Raw genomic sequence first — 26,016 nt, 5'->3', positions numbered from 1 at the left:
CCGTATTATTTACCTACTTGTACAGGGAATGGCTGGGTTCTGCAGCTCTCATCCAAGCAAACTAGCAAAATACCTATTTCTACAATTTTTCACTTCAGTAATAAAGAATATCAGGAAAACCTTCACCCTTCCTTCCCCCCTAACTCCCAGAGACAGAGACCTTCAAAGATATACTGGAACTTGTGCTGCTGAAGGCTGGCGCTCATGGCCTCTTCGATGGCACTGATGTCTTTGTTGAGCTTGACCACCAGAGGGTCATAATCCATACTCTCCACGTTGGCGACAATGGCATAGTTCCCCTCCTTTGCCAGAGGGATGAGATAGTGGAAACAGTGAACTCTGAAAAAGAGAAAGATGAGAGCAGCTAATAATAAATCTTTCCAGTGAAGACAATGATCTTGTGACAGAGTACCAAAATATTTGAAGCGACAGTGGCTTCATAAATTTTTATGTACTTCCCTGCCAACCTTTTTTTTTTTTTTTGCCAGAAAGCAATTTTAGTTTTTCTGTAGAATAGCTGAATGATCTGGAGCAAAGTGGGCTTCTAAGGTCTTTACTGATCCATACAGTGTTGATAAGGAATAGAGGAGTTCTGCAAGTCTTTTCAATGCTAGGATTGCATGTGAAATGTGGAAAGCATTATATTTGTCAGTACAGGTTGAAATGGAAATGTCAGAGGTCACAGATCCCCAAGTGTAGGTTTTGTTGGGAAACTACTGGTTTTGATACCCAGTTCCAACATTTGCTGACTTTAGGCAAGTTACTTTATCTCCCTACACCTCGGTTTCCTTATCTGTGAAATGGGGATGATAACCCCTACTTCACGGGGTACTACATAGAAAGTATACGGCACAGTGCTGGGAATAAGGAAGCACAAAGTAAAGTCTCGGCTATCATTACTAGCTGTATGTTTATCATTGCTAATGTGTTATTTAAATACCTGCTTACTGGGCATCTATGAACTTGTTAGAAATTGAGCTAGGCCCCTGGGAACAAAAAGCAGTTTGTGTCCTTAAACACACCACAGCCTACTGAGGCAGAAGAAGAAAAAAAATGCCCCATAGGGGACACATGTCATTGAAAGCCCATCAACCTGAGGTGCCACAGAAAGTGACCCTGTGGTACCAGGAAAGGGTCACAAAAGGAAGAAATACTTGAGTCTCAAAATATGTCTGAGTGAGCCTGGGAAGAAGGGTATTTCTTGGCTGAGCTGGTCTGAGTCAGTTTGGACATGGTTATCCTTAGCGTCTTTTGGCTGATGTGACAGTTGGAGATATCTGAGGTGGGTGAGGACTGGCTCTGTCCCTTAGCCTACTTAAATTGTAATGAAAGCAAGTGCCATTGGATTCTGCCTCACACACAGGAATTTCTTTTGAATAAACTAAAACATCAAATCCAATCCGTCCCCCCAACCCCCCCAAATCAATGCCACGCATTGGCAGGTATAGTTGAAACAGTCTGCTTCTATAAGTTCAGAAAGTCCTAACTCTCCACTGCATTAGGTGCTTTTTCTGATCCTTCATGATCTTGTTGGCTGGAAGTGACATGAGGTTAATCCAGAGTTAGGCTGCCATGACCCAGGGATTTGGCATCAGATATAAGAAGCATTCCTAATGAAATGGTGGCAAAAGCCCAGGAAATCATTCCCAAAGATACAACTGTAGGCTTTGCCTGTCATATTTCTTCTTTAAATTTTTTTTTTTTAGTTGTAGAGGACATAATACCTTTATTTTATTTCTTCATTTTTGTGGTGCTGAGGACCGAACCCAGGGCCTCACACGTGTGAGGAAAACGCTCTATCACTGAGCCATAACTCCAACCCATCTTTCTTTTTAAAGGTTTATTGAGAAATAATTTACAGCAAATTTCCCTTTCAGTGTACAGTTGTATGAGTTTTGACAAATGCATCTAGTAGCATAAGTACCACCATACAAATTCCCTCGGTCCCTTCGCATGTAATTCCTACTCAGATACAACTGCTCTATGTTCAGTCCCTGTGGTTTTGTCTTCCTCAGAATGCAATCAGATAGCATGTAGCCTTTGAGTTCGGCTTCTTTCATTATGCACAGAGTATTTATTATGGTTTGGATGTGAGGTGTCCCTGAAAAGCTCACATGTGAGACAGTGTAAGAAGGTTCAGAGGAGAAATGATTGGGTTGGAAGAGTCTTAACCCTATCAGTGATTTAATCCCTTGACAGGGATTGACTGAGTGGTAACTAAAGTGGTGGTGTGTGGCTGGAGGAGGTGGGAGCTGGGGCGTGGGCATAAATTTGTATCTGGAGAGTGGAGTCTCTCAGCTTTCTGATCGCCACATAAGCCTTTTCCCTCTGCCACACTCTCTGCCATGTTGTTCCTGTCTCACCTGGAGCCCTGAAGAATGGAGCCTGCTGTCTACAGATTGACACCTCTGAAACTGTGAGCCTCAAATAAATTCTTCCTCCTCTACACTTGTGCTGGTCGGGTCATTTAGTCACAGCAGCAACAAAGCTGACTGAAACAGCATTTGTGATTTATCTTGCCATGTTCACTCATTGTCATTGCTGAGCAGTCTTGCACTGAATGGCAGGAGGTATATCCATTCACTAGGTGACGCCGAGATTATTTCCAGCTTGGGACGGTCATAAATAAATCTACCTAATATACAGGTTTTGTGTAAATATGAATTTTCATTTCTCTTGTTGCATAGCCATCACCAAAATGCAGTTCCAGCTGCTCTGCATCCTCGCCAGCACTCAGTGTGTCAGTTTTTAAACATTTTTTTCAGTCATTCTAATAGATGTAGTGTGGAATCTCTTTGTGACATTTATTTGAACTATCCTAATGACTAATGATGTTGAGCACTTTTTACTGATTTTCCATCCAATTATCTTTGGCAAATTACATATTCACATCCCTTGGCCATTTTTTTTTTTTAAGTTGGGCTGTTTGTTATTAAGTTTTGAGGTTTCTTTATATATTCTGGAAACAAATCTCTTATGAAGTGTGCATTTTGCAAATATTTTCTCCCACTCTTTGGCTTGTCTTTTCATCTTAAAAATGTCTTTCAAGGAATGGTTCTTGGGCTGGGGATGTGGCTCAAGCAGTAGCGCGCTTGCCTGGCATGCGTGCAGCTCGGGTTCGATCCTCAGCACCACATACAAAGAAAGATGTTGTGTCTGCCGAGAACTAAAAAATAAATAATAAAAAAATTCTCTCCATCTCTCTCTCTCTCAAAAAAAAAAGCTTGACTTACCATTTTTTCTTTTATATGTGGTTCTTTTGGTGTATATTTGAGAAATCTTTGCCTAAACATGTTCACAAAACTTTTCTCCTATGTTTTCTTCTAGAAGTTTTAGGTTTTACATTCAGTTTAGACCTCTCCCCCTATTGAGGGGTGCTGGGGATCAAATCCAGGGCATTGTGCATATTAGGCACATGTTTTACCACCGAACTCCACCCCTAGTCTCTAGAATTCATTTGAGATAAGTTTTGTGTGACATTCTTATATCTATTCAGGCAAGGGAATCTAAATATCCTGATAAACTATTGTTCATTTTCACTTACAGGTGCTCATCAAAACAACTGCTAATTAAGTAGTGACTAGTTTCATCAATAAAAACTCATCCTGACATTCATGTGCTAATTGAAAAAGAGTACAGTTCTGATAAAAATGCCAGTAATGGTACTGGTCAGAGCCTCCTCTCAAATATGACCTTTCTTATACAATGAAAAGTGAACAACCCTGGGATTCATGATTAGGGCAAAGGATCACTACTGCAGTAGAAACTTAAAGGAAGTAGGACTTAGTTGAAATCAAAGCATGTCTGCTAAGGTATTTTTAAATTAAATTACAGACGGCATAAACCCAGTTAATAGGAAGACTGTGTTAAGAAGGCATGAAACAGTAGGCAGAGGATGGTTCTGAGCAATGGTGAGTGGTTCGTTCTTGCTTCACTGAGATCATGACCGAGGCATGAGATAAGTCGGGGGGAAAAAGACAGGAGGTCATGGTCATCACAGGGTTTGGAGACCAGCTAGAGAGTCTGGACTTAGTTAGAAGCCACAGGGAGCCTTAGGAGAATTTTAAGAGGTAAAATGGTATTATCAGATAGGAGCTTTGGCAAGGCAACTCAGGCATAATATAAGAATGTGTTGATGATAGAGAATGGAACCAACCAAAAGTAGAGATACTGGTCAGGGACGTCTTATGAATTGGAGGTGAGAATTTATCAGATCCTAAAGTGGTGGCAGAGAGAGAGAGAACCACTGTTCAAGGTATACATTTCTTCTTCCAAAATGATTAGAGGTGAAGAAATTAAAATAGTCATCAGTGAAATTCACATAAAGGTTTTTTTCCTTTAAATTCTGGCATGTTGTTGCTAACCTTAACATGACTTTGGCATTAGGTTTTCTGCAAACACTGCTGATTACACAGGAGGATGGTTGATTTTCAGAAAGTGCACACTTAGGGTGCCAACAGTGATGGGCAGTTGCTGCTGAACCCACTCAGAGCCCTCTGGATAGTGAGGGAACTCAGCTGGTAAAGGTGACATTCTTGGCATCTTGGGGTCAAATGACAACTTAATTTTCTTCTTCTAAAGTTCAAATGGGAAACAAAATTTTAACAATTTTTAATGGCTGCACTACATCCTTCAACTCTGGGGGTGTCATCTCCCTTATGCCTCAAACTGTGGAAAGGGGCTATTTGGTGCTTAAAAGTGACCCACAGTGACACAGATAAAAGTTCGAATGCTCTTTGGATGGGTTCTTTCACACAGCACTTGCTGGATTTGAGAACTTTTTTTGGTTTGAATTTTAAAACACTAAAGAAAAATATGGGCTATAGATATAAAGATTTTGGGGAGAATAAGAACAATTTTTGGTATTTGAAGTTGTTCTATATTTTTTGATGGCATATCCCATCACTTTTTTTTTTTCATGAATCTTTTTTTTTCTTCCTTTCTATTCTTTCTGTGCTCTCTTATTACAGTGGCTTCTTGGCTAAAAGTGCTAGAGACAGAATCCAATGAGCCACTTCATCACACTAGCTCCTGGACAACAGGGCCAAGTGTTGATTCCCTTTCACAGGGTGATGGGAACAGCAAACATTAGCAGTACTTCACCTCTTAAATACGAGCAGGGGACTTGCCAGTGGACTACTGTCTGAAAACAGAATCTATAAGTCGATTCATTTCCTTCAAAGAGCACCAAATTTTGTTTGGGGAATTAGAACTTATTTTATCTAAGTGTGGTTTCAAAACAGATAATTCTTAAAAATCATCATGCTTTTACTGAGCACCTAATATGCAAGAAGACTGATTCAGGTTCTGGGGCCATCCACAATGGCAGATGAACTGATGGTCTCTCCCACAGCCTTGTACTCTGGGTCCCCAGGGAGCTTAGCAGATGCTTGTGTTCTGGCGTTATCACACAAGAGTGGTAGTGTAGGATTTGTCTTATTCATTTTGTATAACCAGTGTACAACCCTCTCATTGTTAATGTGGTAGGAGAGAATAAAGTGTGTTAACATTTACTGTCTGAGCCACACATGGAGTAATTTCCTAGCTTAATAAACCATAGTTTAAAAGGAACAAAGAAAAATGGAACAATAAAATAAAATAAAAATAAATAATAAATAAAAATAAAATAAAAAATGGAAAAATAAAAACAATCTGAATGTCAAAATCATGTTATAAGAGGAAATGTGTAAATTTAATTTAGAAAAAATAAATATGTGTAGTGTTTGCAAAGTCAAGGAAAGACAATTCTGCATTCAGGATTCTAAAATCCAGTCTTTTTTGTTATTCAGCCTAAAATTGCGTTTCTGTTTTTAAACTAAAGTTGAAGGAGATACGGCAGAGTGTTATAGCACTGTATGGTTTCTTGTAAAGTTAATAAATAATGGTTAACACATGTTCAGCATTATAGGAATAGTATTGCCAAGATGTACAGAAACAAAAAGGACAGAATAGAGGTTAAGGATTTAAAAGATTTTACTCAAGCGTGTTGAAAATATCCCACTTGGAATTAACTACACTCCAAGTAAGAAATTCAGAATGTAGAACACGTCCCGCCACCACACAATCAATAGCATAAATTCCAGGAGTTGTGAGAGTAATTAATTTGGTGTTCCCTTGTTTTTCTTTGTAACTCAGGTAACAGAGGCATCAGAACATTACTGGGTGTTTTTATCCCCCTTTGACTATTGCATTTATCTATTCATAGAAAATGCCTGACTTACTTCACTATCAGCATGAAAATAAATAGAAAACAAATCTAAAAATTATCATAAAATAAATCAAAAAACATATAGCAAGAGCCTTTATTTCTCAACAGGTTAAAGTAAAAAATAAAATCAGAAATAATGCTGGGTAAAATAGATTCCAAATCTGCAATGCTACTTCTTTTGTTCCACTCACAAGTTGCTTATAAGCAATAAAGGAGTAAGTCACTGGCGAGATAATGAAGAATAAAAAAAGCAAGTGGCACAAAAAAGAAGTGATAGGAACACATCTGAAAGATACCCAAGGTATAATTTGAGTCTAAGCATATTCCAAAGATGTTACTATGAACCAAAGTCCTGTTTACATTTTTAAAACCTAAATCTAATAAGACTTCAAATGAAAAGAAAATATTCTATTGATTTTAATAATGCTCCAAAGTAAACAGAAGAAAAAGTATCACCCTACAGTGTACTTTCTGGTCCTCTGAGGTTTTTGATCCTGAAGTTTCACAAGTATGCATCTGTCTACTTGACACTGCCACCTAGACGTTTAATGAGTGTCTCAAAGTGAATATCTTGAGAAAGGAATTCTTGGTATCATCCCTCCCCCACCCTTTCTCCTTCTTTGGTCTTTCACTTCAGGTAATGGCTTTGGCATCCACAATACTGCCAGGCCCCACACTGGTGGTTTTCCGTGAAACCTTCCTTTCTCCTGCTGCTACCAGCAACTCAACTCAACCCAATCAATCGTCAATAAGTCTTTAGTATATGTTCCAAATCCAACACCTCTTACAACTCTACCTCTGCCACTTTAGTTCTCTTAACGGGTCCCAACTGGCCACCCTACTTCCATTCATATTTCTCCCTCTAATATCTTTTCCAAACAATAGCCAGAGTGATTTTTTGTTTGTTTTTATACTGGGTATGGAACCCAGGGTCTTGCACATGCTAGGCAAGCTTTCTATCTCTTTTAAACATGTTAATGAATTAACATCTCTCCCCTGCTTAAAACTCTCCTGTGGCTTTTTAGTACCCTCAGAATAAAATCTGAATAATTCACTTGGCCTATAAGCTGAGGGTGAGGTTCTGTGATCCCATAGGGTCAGGTTCCAGCCTGTCACTTGGACCTTATTCTTCCAGTTCTTCCCATGGTCTTGTTCATCATTCTACAAACATGTTGGGCTTCTCTCTGTTTCTCAAAATGGCCAAGCTTGATTTTGTCTCAGGACCTTTGTAAATGTTATTCTGTACTCTGTCTGAAATTTTCTTCCCCTAAGTTTTTGTTCGAATGGCTTTTTCTTGTCACTTTGTCACATTTCCTCTGACTACTTAATCTAAAGAAAAAAATTCTCTTTCTACTCAACCTTGTAATTTTGCAACATCCAGTCTGCTCTGGCCACATGTGACCACCGAGCACCTGAAATGTGACTAAAATTGTAATATGCTACAAATGCAAAGTATGCAGATTCCAAAGCCTTAGTACAAAAAATGCACAATGACTTATTAATCATTTTATGTTAATTACATGTCAAAATACATTGGATATAGTGGGTTAAATTAAGTATATGATTATAATTCATTTTACCTATTTCCCTCTGTTATTTCAAATGTGACTATACGTTGAGTATTTCTTATCTGAAATGCTTGGGACCAAAAGATTTTTGGGTTTTGGAATATTTGCATAGACTTTACCAGTTGAGCATTGCTAACTTGAAAATCCAGGATTTGAAATGTTCCAAAATCTGCATTGAGGATGCTCAACTTCATTAGAAAATTTAAAATTATCTTTGTAGCTCACATCTTAGTTCATATCATCTTTTTGTTGAATAATACTGATTGATCCCATTATGTTATTTTATGACTATAGTAGCACTTATTTGAAATTGTCTCTTTAATCTAGTCTTGACTGTTTCCCCTGTCAGAATGTGGTTCTATGAGAAGGAACCTTGAGTTTTATCCATTGCTGTAACCAATTTTTAGAACACTGCTCGGCACAAAGAAAGCACTCAATAGATACCTGTTCAACAAATAAAAAACAACTGAAGACTTCTTAGTCCTCCTTCCTCCCACTTCTATATGCCTAATAATAGAGGCTGCCAAAGTCAATCAGAGTATTCCTCACTTCAGGGGGAAGAACAGGGACAAGAATATACCATATTCGAAATAATATTCTTCATTTATTATTTAACTTAATCTCTGCATTTGGATTTTAAGTACCTTCAAGAAGTAGATCATAGTTCCTGATTCTGAAACTTCCTTCATGACTTTCCCCTTCAGTAAAAATATCAATGATAATATAGTCACCCTAAATGCAAAGCTACCACATTTGGTACACTTCCTGTGTAGCAGGCATTCTGCTCAGTATGTATTATTTTGCTCAGAAAATCTCTCTAGATTAGGAATTACCATTTCCAGTTTTAGGAAGAGAAAACTGAGGGTTTGTAAAGTTAACTAGCTGACATGAGATCACCTACCCAGTTGGCACTGATATTCAAATCTGAATGTCAGATTTCTGACTATATGGGCCATGCTGATGCTGGATCATCATACAATACAGCATGTGGTCAGTTAACTTCAAAGTGACTGAATAACACTAAAAATCATACTCATCATCAAAAAAAGGACAACATCAACATAAGAACCACAAATTATGGTGATACTCCACCTGAAACACACAAGTGATTATAAATAATAATGTACTGCCACGGCAAAGTCCTAGGTTTGGCTGGCCATACCTCACTTCCAGATGCAAGACTAGCAAGCAGCGGTCAGCCATATCCTGGAAGGACTTGGCGAGTTCACTTAGAGTCTGCATGATCTGCTCGGACACTGGGGGAAGGTCCATGTTCACGTGACTCTCTTGAGCAGGAGAAAGCACTGGAAGAAGGGGTGAGGACAAAACATTAATCGTCTCATTAGATGTCTACAGATGTTTCTGGAATACATATTACTTTGTTGTTCATATTCTTGTTTTTACTAATTTGGCGACTTTTAGTGTTGAGAGCAACAGAAGCCCAAGATATACTAGACTATTTCTGTACTTGGTTAAACATAGAAACTATTAAACACAGAAACCACTGTCTCCTATCAGTTCATAGAATAATAGAAACAGGATCTCAGAGTTGGAAGTGGCCTTACTGGTTGTGTGGATGGACCCATGGTTTGTACTGTGTCTTCTGTACCTCTTCAAGTGGCTGACCAGCTTCTGGCTGCAGGCTCACACAAATGTTTGTGCAAGAAAACTCAATACCTTCTGTAGTAGCCTATTTCTCCTCTGAAATATCCGATTATCTAACAACAAACCCAAATCTGTCCTCATTAACTTTTCATCTTTGGCTCTGACTCCATCTTTTTTTTTTTTTTCAGATAAATAATGATTTTTTTTTATTGTTGGTTGTTCAAAACATTACATAGTTCTTGATATATCACATTTCACACTTTGATTCAAGTGGGTTATGAACTCCCATTTTTACCCTGTATACAGATTGCAGAATCACATAGTTACACTTCCATTGATTTACATATTGCCATACTAGTGTCTGTTGTATTCTGCTGCCTTTCCTATCCTCTACTATCCCCCTCCCCTCCCCTCTTCTCTCTCTACCCCCTTTACTGTAATTCATTTCTCCCCCTTGTATTATTTTTCCTTTTCCCCTCACTTCCTCTTGTATGTAATTTTGTATAACCCTGAGGGTCTCCTTCCATTTCCATGCAATTTCCCTTCTCTCTCACTTTCCCTCCCACCTCTCATCCCTGTTTAATGTTAATCTTCTTCTCATGCTCTTAGTCCCTACTCTGTTCTTAGTTACTCTCCTTATATCAAAGAAGACATTTGGCATTTGTTTTTTAGGGATTGACTAGCTTCACTTAGCATAATTTGCTCTAATGCCATCCATTTCCCTCCAAATTCTATGATTTTGTCATTTTTTAATGCAGAGTAATACTCCATTGTGTATAAATGCCACATTTTTTTTTATCCATTCATCTATTGAAGGGCATCTAGGTTGGTTCCACAGTCTTGCTATTGTGAATTGTGCTGCTATGAACATCAATGTAGCAGTGTCCCTGTAGCATGCTCTTTTTAGGTCTTTAGGGAATAGACCAAGAAGGGGAATAGCTGGGTCAAATGGTGGTTCCATTCCCAGCTTTCCAAGAAATCTCCATACTGCTTTCCAAATTGGTTGCACCAATTTGCAGTCCCACCAACAATGTACAAGTGTACCCTTTTCCCCACATCCTCGCCAGCACTTGTTGTTGTTTGACTTCATAATGGCTGCCAATCTTACTGGAGTGAGATGATATCTTAGGGTGGTTTTGATTTGCATTTCTCTGACTGCTAGAGATGGTGAGCATTTTTTCATGTACTTGTTGATTGATTGTATGTCTGACTCCATCTTTTTACAATCCATGTCAGTGCTTCAAGTATTGAAGATCTCTCTTTTGACTTCTTGAAGTCTTCTTCCCTATTCTAGGTTAAATGTCCTCAGTTTTTCAGTCATTCGTCAAATGACTGAATCACATTATAATTCTCAAATTTTACTGACAAAAACTTTCTAGTTGATCTATATCTCCCTTGAAATGTGGGACTCAGGATCAAGCACGATAAATTCCACAGACGGGCATGACCTGCCTAGACAGAATTATCAATTCTCTTCTGAGATGCCTTGCCACTTGTACTGATGCCTAAAATCTGGGGAGGGAAACTCATATAGCTTATGGCCAACTAAGGTCTTCAAAAGATCTTTTTGGAAACATTGGTAGAGCTACCTTCTAGATCTTTCCACAATAATTTATGAAAATATTTAACCACATTTGAACATTTTCTTCAGGAACATAAATCCAGAAGTGTGAAGTATATTTGTTTATTTCCAAAGTTCAGTTGTATTTCCAGCTCCTCTCAATCTCTCAAAGATCACCAACAATAATCTGGCAATTATTCAAATTATCCTTTGCAAATTTCTCTTACTTCTCTGGAGCTTCAAAGGTTGGTTTTGAATCCTGTCTCTACTACTTTCTTTATATAACCAAAACATAATTACTTACATTCTCTCTGCCTTAGTTTCTTTTGTAAAATGGGGAAAATAGTACCTATGTTATAGGGTTAAATGGATTAATATAGGTAAAATATGTAATAGCATATAAAACTTACACAATATTGATATAATTCAGAAAAATAAGCAATTATCATTCTCTATCCTGTTATTTCTCCAGATTATATTAAAATGAATTTTAGCTACAAATTCCTTACAAAATAATTCCATCTGTCTTGAAGTTCAATTCCCATCAAAATTTTTTGATTTTCTCTCTGAAAATCTTCTCTATCAGAGGATGTGAAGTCCTTTGGAAGAAGGGCTCCCTGGACCAAGGACACATGGGATCTGGTGAGCCATCACTGACTAATTGGACAGTAGCTTCACCTTATAGGGAAGGGAGCCACCCTCTGGCTATCACAGTGAGTACTGTCATGGCCTTTCAGTGCTGTCTCTATTCCTAGAATTGGCCAGGTCCAGACAAGGGCCTGGATAGATAATCCAGATGTATAAGTTATAAAGCTAAATTATCTCCCATGGAACCGGACTCTAAATCTAAATAAATCAAAATAATATGGTAAACACAAAAAAGTGAACATTGTTCAAGGGAGCTGACCTGTAGGGAAGAATGAATGTAGCAATGTAGATTTTAAATTATTCCCAGGCTTGGTTTCATCCTAGATATTCACTAACTCTACCTGCTGGAAACTGGATAGGGAAGACACTGCATCCCCCCTCTCTTAGGTCAACACTGTTCACGTCTGATTATAAGGCAGGATCACTGCCTTCACGATATTTCATGTGGCAGGCAAGACAAAAGCAACTGTAAATAACATTGTTGTAATATTTCAAGGCATGTGACAGCCTTTCAAACCCTGGATTCCTCTGTCATGTGACACTAAGATGTGACACTAACTGGGGCATGTAGAGTTAGTTACCTAAGTATCAGTAAGAAGAGGCAGAAATCAGACCCTGCAGTTTCACTTGTGGTCTGAGGTCCAAAGCTATACTAATTGATCAGACTCTATCAAAGATAACCTGAACAAAACCTAAGTAGAAACTAAAACATTTCCCTTTCCTACAACAGAAAGATGTAATTTCATCATGTGGCAATTGACTACTGCCAAACTACAAATATAAGAAAAATCCAAGTGGAGTAAGTCAACAGCATGTTTAGCTGCCAAGGTAATTAACTGATTTGCAATGAGCAAGGTAAAAGCAGTTTTGAATAGAGGCACTACATTTCATTTGACTGTAATCTACAGCAAAAATAAAACATTTTATTAAAGCAACACAAAAAATTATGCCCAGAGCTCTACTGAAAAGCTGGTTTATGAATTCCTGAGGGCTTACTGAAATTTACAAAGGGTTCTTAATAAGAAGGAATATATTGAGCAAAGAAATGCTGAGCATGTCAAATAAAGACAACACAAAATAATTAACTAGTTCTTAAATGTCAAATGGAAAGTTACAAAAAAGCAATGCTGACAGAATCTGGGAGATTACAGTCAAAAAATGAGATTAGTGGATATACACACACATCACATACACATACACACACACACACACATAATTGCACATATCCTTTTAGCGGCCACATGATTCCATATTTATCTCAGGGATTGATCTTCACATCAGCATAGTCCATATATATTAAGTTATGAATATATTAGCACATGATTTTTTAAAAGACATGCACATAGAGTAACTTTTCTAATATTGGGGATAGGTGACATCAGATCATTCATATCATTAGTCTTTTTACAATCACTGAATGCAAGCTAGTTGTTCATGGCAAGGTACTATGGCTTCCTGTACTAAAATGATTGGTCTATATGAGGAGGCTGAACCTTGGTCTCTAAAGCAGACATTTCTTTTTGGGGGAAACAACAGGGCATTTCCAATTCCCTTCTTTCTTGCTCACTCTACTTTAGCCTCTGGCAAGTGTACTATTCCCATTGTCATCTTTGTTTGTAGAAGTTACAGAAAACTCTACTTAGATAACTAGCTAGACTGTGTCATGTGGTCACTTCTAGCTAGTGATTTAAGTAGAGTTTTCTGTAACTTCTAGAAAGAGGCTCCCCCATCCTTGGGGCTGCGGATTAACCCCCCTACCACTATCACCACTTGAGTGCTCTACTACATTTCCAGCCTTTTAAAAATAATTTTTTTAAGTTTTGAGACAGGGTCTCATTAAGTTGCTCAGGCTGGCCTTGAACTTGTGATTCTACTGCCTCTGCCTCCTGAGTGCTGGGATTATAAGCCTATGCCATGGCACCTGGCTAGGAAGGTTTTTGTTTTTCTTCATAAAAGGAGAGAACTGAGGCTGGTGCTACTCCTTTCTCTCCTGCTTTTCATTTTTCTGACTGAGAGGGAAAGACCGAGAATCAGAAAGGTGCAGGTCTTATTGCTGAACCATTGGCCAAGCCTAGTCAACTGCTCACCTTCAGATTTCTTGTTCTATTAGGAAAACAAACACCTCTTAAAACTACTGCAAGTTCAAAAAGAAACAAAACAGTAATTTGCTGCCAAGTGAAATCTTGTTTTTGCCTCTGAAATTTTAAGTACTAGGATCATATTCTGAGATGAAAACCTCCTTTTCAAGCGCTCTCATACCTCGTTTCCACTATCTCGCTGTTCAACTTGAACTCTGTAATCCCCCCATTTTCTCCTGGTAGATGAGGTCCCTCTGTGGGTCCTCATCATGGAGAGCTTGGTTGATCCACTGTGCTGCTCTTTTATCAACTCCCCTGAATCCTCTCCTTTCATATAAATGCCCTAAAACTCCATTTAACCCTGGGTCAGTTCTACAACTAACTTCTGACAGGAAAACCAAAGTACAGAGTTTTGCCAATAAGATGTTCTGGGTTTCAATCTCGACAAAGGTTTCCACATCACTTGCCAGTCCTCTCACCATTGCTTGGCTGCATCTCCCTTTCTCACTAATCTTTCTACATTCAGGCTGTTCTCCTCAGGCCCTCCCCTTCACTTCTCTCATGAGAACCTCAGACTAATAGTAAGACTTCAAAAGAACTGTCAGCACTTGCTTTCTCCACAGTCCGCCTTTCTATTAACTGCTCTGTGCGCTAATTTATCTGATTTTGATCTCTACCTCTTTCTTAAAAAAAAAAAATACTACTGATAGTGCTTGTTAGGGTTTGGATCTGAAATGCCCCCCAAAGCTTATGTGGCTTGGTTCCCAAATGCCCCAATGTCTAGAGGTGGTTTGGGGGAAGTGATTAGAAGTGTTTAGATCTTAAGGGCTCTGACTTCATCGGTGATTAATCCACTGATAGCTTAATGGACTGCCGGGAAGTGGTGGAAACTATAGGCGGGTAGGGCACAGTTGCAGGAAGTAGGTCACTGGGGGCTTGTCTCTGGGGACTATACCTTGTCCCTGGCCCCTTCCTCTCTCTTTCCGTCTCTGCTTTCTGGCTGCCATGAGCTGAGCAGCTTCCCTCTGCTGCTCCCTTCCTTCATGATATCTGGCCTCATCTTAGGCACAAAGCAAGGGAGCTGGCTGACCATGAACCGAATCCTGTGAAAGTGTGAGCCAAAGTTAAATGTTCCACCTTTAAGTTGTTATGTCAGGCATTTTGGTCATGTTAAAGAAAAGCTGACTACCACAATAATCAAGGATGTTCTAATTGCAAAACGGGGTGTTTTCCAGTCCTAGTCTCTTAAAAGCTCTCTGCTACATGTGACATCACTGGCCATTTACTTCTTGAAACTGTCTTATTTTGACTTATTTGGCTGTTCTTTGACTTCTCTGACATTTCCTTTATAGTCTCCTTCACTGAATGACCTTCCCTTTCATTTGCCCATAAATACTGGTGTTTCGGGGATTTTCCCCCTATATGGGTCCTCCTTATTTCCCATTATGCTCTGGGTGAGCTCATCAGTTTTCATCATTTGCACTATTATCTATGACAGGATGAATCCTAAGTCTCTGTTTGCAAAATTTCTGTACCTGTGCATCCCTTAGGCATCTCGAATGCAATGCGTTCAAAGCTAAACTCATTATCTTTCTTTGGCATCTGTTCTTTATCCTGAATTCCCCTTCTAACAGTGATATATCAGTTTAGGACTTTAAGCTGAATTTAAATGTGAGTAGGATCTTTGACTCATTTCCAGCAAAGGCTAATTTTATTTGCTAAACATTAAACATTATCTAAACCTTTTCTTAATATATGTTATCTCTTTTCTATACTACTTCCACTCTGTTGGTTTAGACCTTATCTTTTCCATGGACAACTGGAATCATCTCCCAACTGGTGTCTTTGCCTCTTTGCATGTAATTAAGTATGAGTTATCCAAAATATGTGTTATCCAAAATACAAATTTGACTATGTTAATTCCTTGTATAAACTGTATCAGTGTCTTCCACTCTGACGTGATCAAGTCCAAGCTCCTTATCAAGGCTTTCCTGGCTTTCCTATTTCTCCCCAACCTTACAGCACTACATTTTTCACCAGTCTCCTTTCTAACTTATCCCTTCCCCAACACTGGCTCTCTGACCTATCACCCTTTTAAAGCAAATTTCCCAATTATTTCATGCTGTTTCATAATCTTACACATTTGCATGCTCTTTTAAAACTATTCACTCTTTCCAGGATAAGGTCAGTGGTGCTTCCAAGTGTTTTCAGCTGACACAATTCTAGCACGAAAGTTGTCACATTCATTAACATTATCTGCTTATCAGCATGTCTCCCTTCTTGATCGATAACTTTTTCAGGGTGCAGAAATATACATTTCATTTTCAAAGCCAGCAGAGTAACTCTGAGGCACTATGGGGGCTCAATCCACTCCTTGTTAACTAAACTGAACTAACGATTTTAATTGACCAGTGTAATATGATGAAATATTCACATAAAACATTGATAAAGATCAGATAAAAAAGAAGGAACAGTTTGCCATTTACAACTGTAACTTTCTTCTTATTTTTTTCTGGGATTGATCTAGGGAGAGAGTGAAGATGATTTCTTACCGCTGATTTCCTGGGCTATTCAGGATGCTTACTGCATGCAATTCTGCTTAATCCCTACAGCCTGAGCACTTTTCCTATAGATGGGGTTGCCTTTTGAAGACTCTTTAATTTCAGAGACTCAGTCCACCTTGCTGCATCAAGACTTGGAGTCTCTCTTCTCTACTGACAAAATCCTTGGCATGTCAAAGAACCAGCATCTCTCAAGGAAAACCAACATATTAACTGTCATGGAGAAGCAATCAGTTGAGGACATTAAGATGTCTCAAGTGGTTCCATATCCTAATATTAACCAGACTGAAATCTGTGTAGTCAAAATTGGATTCATTCAGACCCAGAAGAGCATCTGTTTTCAAGGATGCAGCTGCTACACTTTCAATGGCAACTTACTGTGACTTCTTTAATTGATTCATATGAGGATGTCCTTGTGCATCTGCAATATTCTCTAAAACTGTTACAATATTAGCTTAGCCTGCTATCAGCTGTCACGAAAGTGATAAATTGAAAAGGGAAAGATAGTTATTATGGCAGAAAAAGAAAGGTTAACCCTGTGAATTCAAACTTTTTGGAAGATAGAAAAAGACATTGAAGAATGATCTCATGAGACTTTCTTGCTGGAAACATTTTAGATCAAATTTGGGTGCAATAATTATTTCTGAATCCTCTATTCGTACAGAGGCAATAGACCCCAACATAATGATCTTTGCTCTAACCTGAGATGAAATTATTTAATTTCCAATCTTCCATATTCCTGTTTAGAAAACTGTGGCAACAGCATCTTCTTAACTCCTATGGCAATGTGTTATTAGGTCTTGTAAAGGATTTTGAGATCCTTTGATGTTGTTACCAGGCTAAGCACCTTGTTTTAAAAAACTAAAAATAGGAATATGATGAGGTCTGTGACATTAAGAATCCACAGGACTCACAGAGTCATTGGGGACAGTGACAGCAGTCCCTCCACCTAGCTTCTTTTCTCTCCCTAAATGCCTACAGGATATGTGACTAGCAAGCTCAGCACTGAGGGAGGGTGTGAAAGTGTCAGACATTATAATACCACAGCTCCAAGCTGCAACTTTAGTGCCACCTAACTCTACCCTTAGTCTTCCTCATTTCTTTATAGCACTAGCTTTACTTTTTATTCATTCGCTTGAATTATTTGCAAAGGCATCTTCTCCCACTCTGGTACACTGTAGGAACTTAATAAATGCTTTTTAAATAAATTTTTTACCTATATGTGAAGCCGCCTACTGACTTCTGGAAAGGACAGGTGGTCTTCACTGAAGTATCTCCCGTCTTATTAACATCTAATTTGAGTTAGGATAGAGATGTCCTTTCCTCTTTAATTACTCTAAGCTAAATTTTCTTCCTAACTTTCCCCAGACACATTTTCCAATACTCCCAACAGATCTCAGCTTCTGTTACTATTATCAATTCATTTGTTTAATTGCTCTTTCTTACCTTCCAAACCATCTGTAATCTAGTTTTGAGGTTTTTGTTTGTTTCTACATGAGGATGGGATCTAAGAAATAAGTTTGTGAAGTCTCTTCATTTTACTTCCTATTTCAGAAGCAGTGGTTCTTCCATCCCCAAAGAATAACTACTGAACCAGCAATGTTAATTGATTTTGAAAACCAACATGCAGGTTCTTAACAAGGATTATGATTTCTAAATGATGGGGAAACATTACCCATCACTCAGATTACACTCTATACACACATACACAAGTATATGACTGTTTCTGCAGAGAGAGCCTACTATGTGAGACACAACTCCCAACCTCTGATTTCTTCTGCATCAAAGAACTGTGCACAAGAACTACCAGCCTTGGCACTGCTGGGAGGGGAGCTCTTCTTTGTCCCCTCTGATAAGGAAGAGGGGCAAATGGAAGGTACTTTTTAAAAAGGAGAGTGGGAAAGAGTAGGAAAATTCATTACCAGGAAGGAAAAAAAATAAATAAGTTTTGAGAACTGGAAGACCAGGGGAAGCTATATTATTTCTATTTGCTTTCCTACAGTTTAGTTGCTTAACTAATAATATATTTATGCTAAAAATAGGTGCAACCTAAGTATGAAGGGAACACTTCATACATGGGTATAGGAGGTAGAGATCAACTTTCTCTTCTGCGGTACTATCTGTTATTTAAATGACCGTGTATTACATCTCTCATCACTACTGGTTATAAGACTATGGGCAATATGGCTTCTAAGCATTCCACAGCTTGCCTCCTCTGAACTGTCACATATTACCCTTTGGGGAAGAAAGGATATGCCTGTCCCACTCACTGCCCAGCTTAATGTCTCAGATATTTAATAATATTTATCTGACCATGTATTACTATAATCCCCACCTTCCCTCCAAAAAGACCAAATACCAGGCTCTTATAAAAAGTTGCATTGATTTTAAGGATACCACTTAGGAGTAATTTTCATCTCTAGGAAGCCATACTCCTTTCCTGCTACTTCCCAGAAAATATAATGTATTCACTTTTTATTACCTCTAGAACAAAGTCCTTAACAATTCTAAGCCTCAGTTTCCCAATACACACAACTTATTGTGTGCACAAAAGTGGGAATGGGACACTTGGTGCCGTGCCTGCTGCAGAGCTAAGGGCCACACTTGGACCTCTAGTAATGCTCTGCCTCTCTTCTGTCGACTTGGAACATTACACTTTGTACTTTTTTTCCAGCTATAGTATCTCTCACAGGCTGTAAGACTCATGGCAACATATATAACTTGTTCTTCCCAGCCTCTGTCATACTATACAGCTCTTGCTTACACTCATCAGACTGCCAATAATCTTTGCTGAATTTAACATTTAAGGACAAATCAAACTGTTTTTCTCCCCATTTTACAAATTATACCTCACAGTACTTTTACCCTAAGGTCTTCCAAATAGTTCACTAGCCTAGAACAGAATTCCATTTCAGGGTAATAAACTGAAGCTCCAAAAAGGGTATGAGCATCTGAAACAGAAAAACTATTCCAAATATGAGCTACATAGAAAGAACAAAGGCAAATCATGTAAGGCCCATTCTGAAAAGCAAAACAGAAATAAGAGCCAAGTTACAGACAGATAGTTGTTCCCTTAGGCTACCACGGGATAAGAGGCCAATTCTGAGCCAACAGAACACACTGCACTCTGCACAGCTCTGTAGAGAAACGATCTCATCCAGTCACTCATGAAATAGTGCTTGATGGTAACAGGTCTGGGCAAGCCCCAGGTCCTCCAAGCATTTAGCTTCAGGGTCCTATCTACATACAGTGCAAACCAGCCCCAACATGTGCTTTACATGTCTTGTGATTGACAGGGCAGACCTCAGTCTCTTTTAGTCCCAGGGAGAAATATGAAGATTGATTTTTTTCCCCTTTATTCCAAATAATCCTCCCGGAGGCTTGATAGAAACCTCATCATCTACTGAAAAGGACTGTGGTGTGGCCAATGCAGCTCTGACAGATGTGGAAAGGAGTGTGGGGGAGGTTAATGAGCGGTTCCTGTCCTGCTGAAGAGTGCTGCCCCGTCCATGGCTTTGTGAGCCCTTCATACCTCTGCAACACCCCATGTCGGAGATCGTCTTAGACTGTTAAACACACAATCAGACTTAAGTTGAATAAATGACATGGATTTTAGTTTTAAGAGAATTTTTGAGGCAAAAATATTAAATAGCAGGAAGAAAACATTTATCTACATGTTCAAATGGGATGGCTTATTCGGTGGGTAAATGAAAAACAGTAGGTTCATTTATGAATGGTAAAGTTGAACTATAATGGAGTCAAATAGCAATAAAGCCTGTTTCCCAAGATGGCCAGCAAGGAAGTGTCACAATGGGGAAGCACTCCTCAGTGGCAGAACCAGAGTGAACCGAGAGTCCCGGCTGGGAAACTGATAACATTTCATTGTTTTCCAGTTGCCTTTTTCAGGGGTTTCCTTTTCAGGCAGCTGCATCACTCATAAATTTGGGCCTGGGATGAGAAATGATCATTACCTTCTGGACTGTCAGCAGATACAACCGCATTCTTATCTTTGATCTCCAGCATATAATGTTTCTGGAACCAGAAAGTACCAAGTACAGTGAATGGGAAAATGCTCTTCGGAGGTAGACAGACCCAAGTTCAAATTCTGACTTTCTCATATACTATTTTTATGAGCTTCTTTGTAACAGATTCTTCATTTGCCAAAAAGGATTACTATATCTACCTCATAGGATTCTGATGGTCAAATAAGAAAATATATAAAGAATTGAAAAAAGTGTACAATACACATAGAGTCTTACTACGTGGACACAGAATCCTAGATGCTTGGCTGCTCAGTACTATTGTTACATAGACAATGTAGAGACAACTGGTTTATCTGGAAGAATGAACTGTCCCTTTCACCAGGCACATGGACCATCACCATGACTATGTAGTTGGAAGGGCTCCTTTGAAGAATGTTGGAAGAAAGAAAATACACAGAGAATCAACTTACTGACACATAGTATAGAATCTTCAGGTATAAATCTTGCTAAGATAATTTTTCCTCAGTGAGGACAAATATGGCCCCTTCTTCCATATGTGGGAAAGATAACGGATGAATGCTTCCCTTTTAATCTCTTGTGTAAGATATTTAACCTGTATAGGTTAAATTGATGTGCTGGTACCATACACATATTGACTAATGCCTTGTGAAGGTTAGTAATTCACGGCCATATTTCTGTCTTTATATATTAGTAACACATGAACACTGTTCACACATTCAAGTTTTGCCATATAATCCCTCGAATAATTAACAGCTCACATAGATGCTTCTACAATCAACTTCCCTAAAAAGAAAAAATATTCCTATTCTGTGTTTATATCCCTCATAGAGAATTATCATTGTATCTATCAGCTGATTATATAATTTCAGGATATTGCCTCAAAATCTAAATAACTTTATCTACGTAAAAGGATGTGAGTGTTCTCATATTAACTATGAACCGAATTCTTTCATCTACAACAAAAACATTTTCTTTTTTGATTGACTACCTTTATTTTTAGAATGGCCCAGAAAGCAGTGGTTATGTTCCACTTCAACCACTTACTAATTGAATAACCTTGGGAAAATTGTTCAGCTTGTGAATCAAATGACAATATTTTCAGCTTCTATTTCAGCTTAGATTCACTGAGCGCTTACTATGTGCTTAGTGTGTATTTTTTAATCTCACTGTGAATCTAAGCTAGTATGTGAATGTCCTGATGGGAACATGGAAGAGTGAGGTTCCGGGATCGACTTCTTACTCACCAAAAACTCTCTGAAAAACCTGAGAGCTGTGGACTTAGTTGTTCACATGGCTGATGGTCAGAAAGAAAATGATATGTAGACACACTTAAGACATTTACACCGTGTAAAACCATGACTTTGAACTTAAAATAAGGAGTTACAGAAATATGAGACCCAGATAGAAGTCAAGCAATGTTGAAACCAGTAGACATGCAGGAAAAAATAGGAATTGAGGGACACTGGCCTAAAATTTATCTTTTCATCCATGAGAGGGAAGAGCAACTTTCTCTGGAGTTGCCAACTTAGGAGTAGAGATGGCATTTCACTCAGGCATGAGGTTAGTGGCAGTCTGGGGACAGAAAGGAATGACACTCAGAAGTGGCTCTGGAAGAAATAAAAAGGGTGTTCCTTACATTATTTTGAAGGTCATTCTCATTCCTTGGAAGGGTCAAGCTTGCCAAAGAAAGGATGTGTAGAGATTTCCTTTCTTTAGCAAACAGAAGTTAGGAGTTATTTTAGGAATTCAAAAGAATATTCAACAATGCTTTAAAACTCTTCACATGTTTGAGAGATCGGTCCATCTCACTCACATAGGACCTGAAAGGTTGAGCTTTATTTTGAATCAGCATTTACATCATGACCACAGTTTACTTCTCTTCTACCAAAGGTGTGATGAGGAAAGAAGAAAAAGAATACACATGGGTGTGGCTCTGCATGGTACGATAAGGGGATGATGATTATTAACCTAATAGCCATTATGGTCACATACACACTTTTGACATGAAATGACAGAAACTGAGTTATTTTTACCTGAAGAGACTAAAATTGGGTTATAAATTAGTTTAATATGTACATAAAGACACTGACAAATCAGGCCTTCTATTAAGGCTTAAAACAGCTGAATCAGGATTACTTGGGTAATGTGATTATCTGTTTAGTACACAGGTGTCTTGTTATGTTATTTGCTTTCTTGGAAATACGTTCCCCTTCATATTACCCTAGACTAAATCTACTGTAGGAAGTGAAGTGGGAATTACCTTTGTGTCCTTACCTGCCATCACCATGGTACCCTCCCCAGCTGCTCTGTTGGAAGCATGAGGACATTCTCCAACATTTGTCCAGCAGGATTTAGATCCTGCCACTGGGTGGTGCTTCCCCAAAGATGTGAAAGGCAAAAAAATAAAAAAAGGAAAGCATCATCTCCACTTGTAGTAGCAGAAAGATGTGCAGGCAGCTGGCAAATGAGAGGCTTGCTGCAGTTTCCCAAGAGCGCCTGCAAACAGCTGCTTTCTCACTGCAGGTAGGCGAAACCCAGGGTTGCACTTCCTGATTTTCCTGAAAGCCAGCAGCAACTTTTCTTGCTTTTTGCTTCCTTCCAACTGTTTTCTAAGCCCTTTCAGCAATTTTAAAGCATCTAATTCCCCGTATTCAATTTCTTCTTACCAGTTAAACATTTTAACTGGTTTCTGTGTTCTTGACTGAGCCTTGATGAGTGAATACAACCTTCCACCCAGGAGAGTTCTGAACTATGGCATCTGGAGTCTCAGAGAACATTTGGAGAAGAGGAGTGGCATGAAGGGTCACCAACAACCACTCTTTAATGGAAGGTGGTAAACCCCAAGGCAAGGGTTTGCAGAAGGTGCTCAGAGTCCCTAACCTCCGTTCTCGCAGTCTTGCTCTTCCCCACCTTAATCAGGGATGCTCCATATTTATTTGTTACCTAATTAAAATTTGCCCATAAAATTCTGCTGAAAGAAAGGGTTTTGCTGCTGCTGTTTTTTTTCTTTTTCTAAAGGTCTTTACAAACCATTGCTGTTGAAAAGGAAGGATCTGGTTACAAACAAACACGTTTCCACTGCATTCCAGCCAACTAGAATTAAAAGTCGAACATTTAAATTAGAGCACAACTCCTACAGGCCAAGGATGAGTTCCAGGAAAAATCTATATGAATAATATTTATTAGAAATAAGTGACCAGCTTTCTCCTTTTTCTTTATTATTTAGTTATATGATCTCTAGTGTCTTATTTTTTGTATTTACTACAGAACAGATTACAAATTGCTGGTTTTTGATAACACATTCCAAGATTCCCTTTCAAAGCAGATTTGAGCTTTCCCTTCAGAAAATATTTTACAGAACACTTTTGCTTTCTAATTTTTCAGAAAATTGTGCCATGTTATAATATTTTCTAAATAAACCTTAATTGGGACCTAGGTCAATCCCATATCTTGGTTTTGTGAATAGTGCTGCAATAAACATGCACATGAAAATGTTGATTTCATTTCCTTTGAATATATACCCAGAAGTAAGATGGCTGTATCATGTGGAAGATCTGTTTCTAGTTTTTCAAGCAACCTCCATACTGGTTGAATAGATTTTTTAAAAAATTTGATATACATATATATACACAGTGGAATATTATTCAGCCATAGAGAAGGAAATTTTGTCATTTGTTGTAAAATGGATAGAACTGGAGGGCATTATATTAAGTGAAATAAGCCAGACAAGTACCAAATGTTCTCTTTCAGTTTAGAAGGAATAAATTCTAGTGTTCTATAGCACAGTGGGGTGACCATAGTTCTTAATAACCTTGTGTATATTTTATGAAGAGTTGGAAGAGAAGAGCTTGATGCTCCAAATATAAATAAATGACAAGGAGATGGAAATGCTATCTCAATTTGATCAGTACATGCTTTGTATACACTTGCTGAAATGTCACACTGTGACTGTGCCCTATATGATTATTGCATGTTAATACACAAGAGACATAGACCTTACAAAACAGATTTGTTAGTAAGGTCACTCAATTTTGAGTTGCTTTCAATCATTCTATGAAAGCTCAGATTAATACTGACTGTACCTTCCAAACAGACACCTTGTTCATGAACACATTGTGTCACAGCTTCTGAGCTCCACAGTTTAGACCATCTGTCTTTTGCAGCTAAGTTAAAGGCATAAATTAATCAAGAATCACTTATTGAGGAAGAAGAGCTTAGTTCTTGTTCTCATGCCCATTGTGTAGAATCCTCACTTTGAAAGAATGAACATTGGTGGCATATATCTTATCCAAAAGACTTGGTACCAGAAGTGTTTCAGATTTCGGATCTTTAATGGATTCTAGAATATTTGCATATACTTTACTAGTTGAGCATCCCTATTCGAAAACCCCAAATCCCATATATTCCAAAATTTGAAGCTGCATGAAATGTTACCTATCATTTGAGATTTTGGATTATTCATTTAGGGAAGCTCAGCCTGGACTCTTAAATTTTTGCATCTTCCTCTGGTAGATTGACTAAGTAGATTTGGTTTGATAGGATGCAAATGTTAATTTAAAAACAGATTAAAATATATTTGAATATTAAATATAAATATTTTAAATTCTTTACTGATTTTTTAAAAATACATGACAGCAGAATGCATTACAATTCTTATTATACATATAGAGCACAATTTTTCATATCTCTAGTTGTATATAAAGTATGTTCACACCAATTTGTGTCTTCCACGTACTTTGGATAATGATGTCCATCACATTCCACCATCCTTGATAACCCCCTGCCCTCTCCCTTCCCATCTCACCCCTCTGCCCTATCTAGAGTTCGTCTATTCTTCCCATGCTCCCCCTCCCTATCCCACTATGAGTCAGGCTACTTATATAAGAGATAACATTCGGCATTTTTTGGGGGGTTGGATTGACTAACTTCACTTAGCATTATCTTCTTCAACGCCATCCATTTACCTGCAAATGCCATGATTTTATTATCTTTTATTGCCGAGTAATATTCCACTGTATATATATATATGCCACATTTTTTAATCCATTCATCTACTGAAAGGCATCTAGGTTGGTTCCACAGTTTTAGCTATTGTAAATTGTGCTGCTATAAACATTGATGTGGCTGTGTCCCTGTAGTATGCTGTTTTTAAGTCCTTTGGGTATAGACTGAGGAGAGGGATAGCTGGGTCAAATGGTGGTTCCATTCCCAGTTTTACAAGGAATCTCCATACTGCTTTCCAAATTGGCTGCACCAATTTGCAGTCCCACCAGCAATGTATGAGTGTGCCCTTTGCCTCACATCCTCACCAACACTTATTGTTGTTTGTGTTCTTAATAACTGCCATTCTGACTGCAGTGAGATGAAATCTTAGTTTTGATTTGTATTTCTCTAATTGCTAGAGATGATGAGCATTTTTTCATATATTTGTTGATTGATTATATATCATCTTCTGAGAAGTGTCTGTTCAGGTCCTTGGCCCACTTATTAATTGGATTATTTGTTTTTTTGGTGTTTTGCTCTTTGAGTTCTTTAAATACCCTAGAGATTAGCGCTCTAACTGATGTGTGAGGGGTAAAAATTTGCTCCTAAGATGTAGGTTCTCTGTTCACTTCACAGATTGTTTCTTTTGCTGAGAAGAAACTTTTTAGTTGAATCCATCCCATTTATTGATTCTTGGTTTCAATTTTTGCACTATATTAGTCTCATTAAGGAAGTTGGGGCCTAATCCCACATGATAAAGATTAGGACCTACGTTTTCTTCTATTAGAAGCAGAGTCTCT

At 38.3% G+C, this 26,016-nt stretch overlaps 1 protein-coding gene across 1 annotated transcript in view; it reads right to left on the bottom strand.

The window, feature by feature from the left end:
- EXOC4 (exocyst complex component 4) overlaps positions 1–26,016 on the bottom strand; it is an 816,673-nt gene that overhangs the window by 56,134 nt on the left and 734,523 nt on the right. The window contains exons 15-16 of the mRNA XM_081287653.1: positions 8,939–9,080; positions 161–339 (exon numbers count right to left, since the gene is read on the bottom strand). Of these exons, the coding sequence (XP_081143779.1) occupies positions 161–339; positions 8,939–9,080 (321 nt within the window). The remainder of the gene's footprint in view (positions 1–160; positions 340–8,938; positions 9,081–26,016) is intronic.

The sequence above is a fragment of the Spermophilus citellus genome (genome assembly GCF_964194105.1).
Source record: "Spermophilus citellus genome assembly, chromosome: 3".
NCBI lineage: Eukaryota > Metazoa > Chordata > Mammalia > Rodentia > Sciuridae > Spermophilus > Spermophilus citellus.
This window is presented reverse-complemented; position numbering and strand designations above follow the sequence as displayed.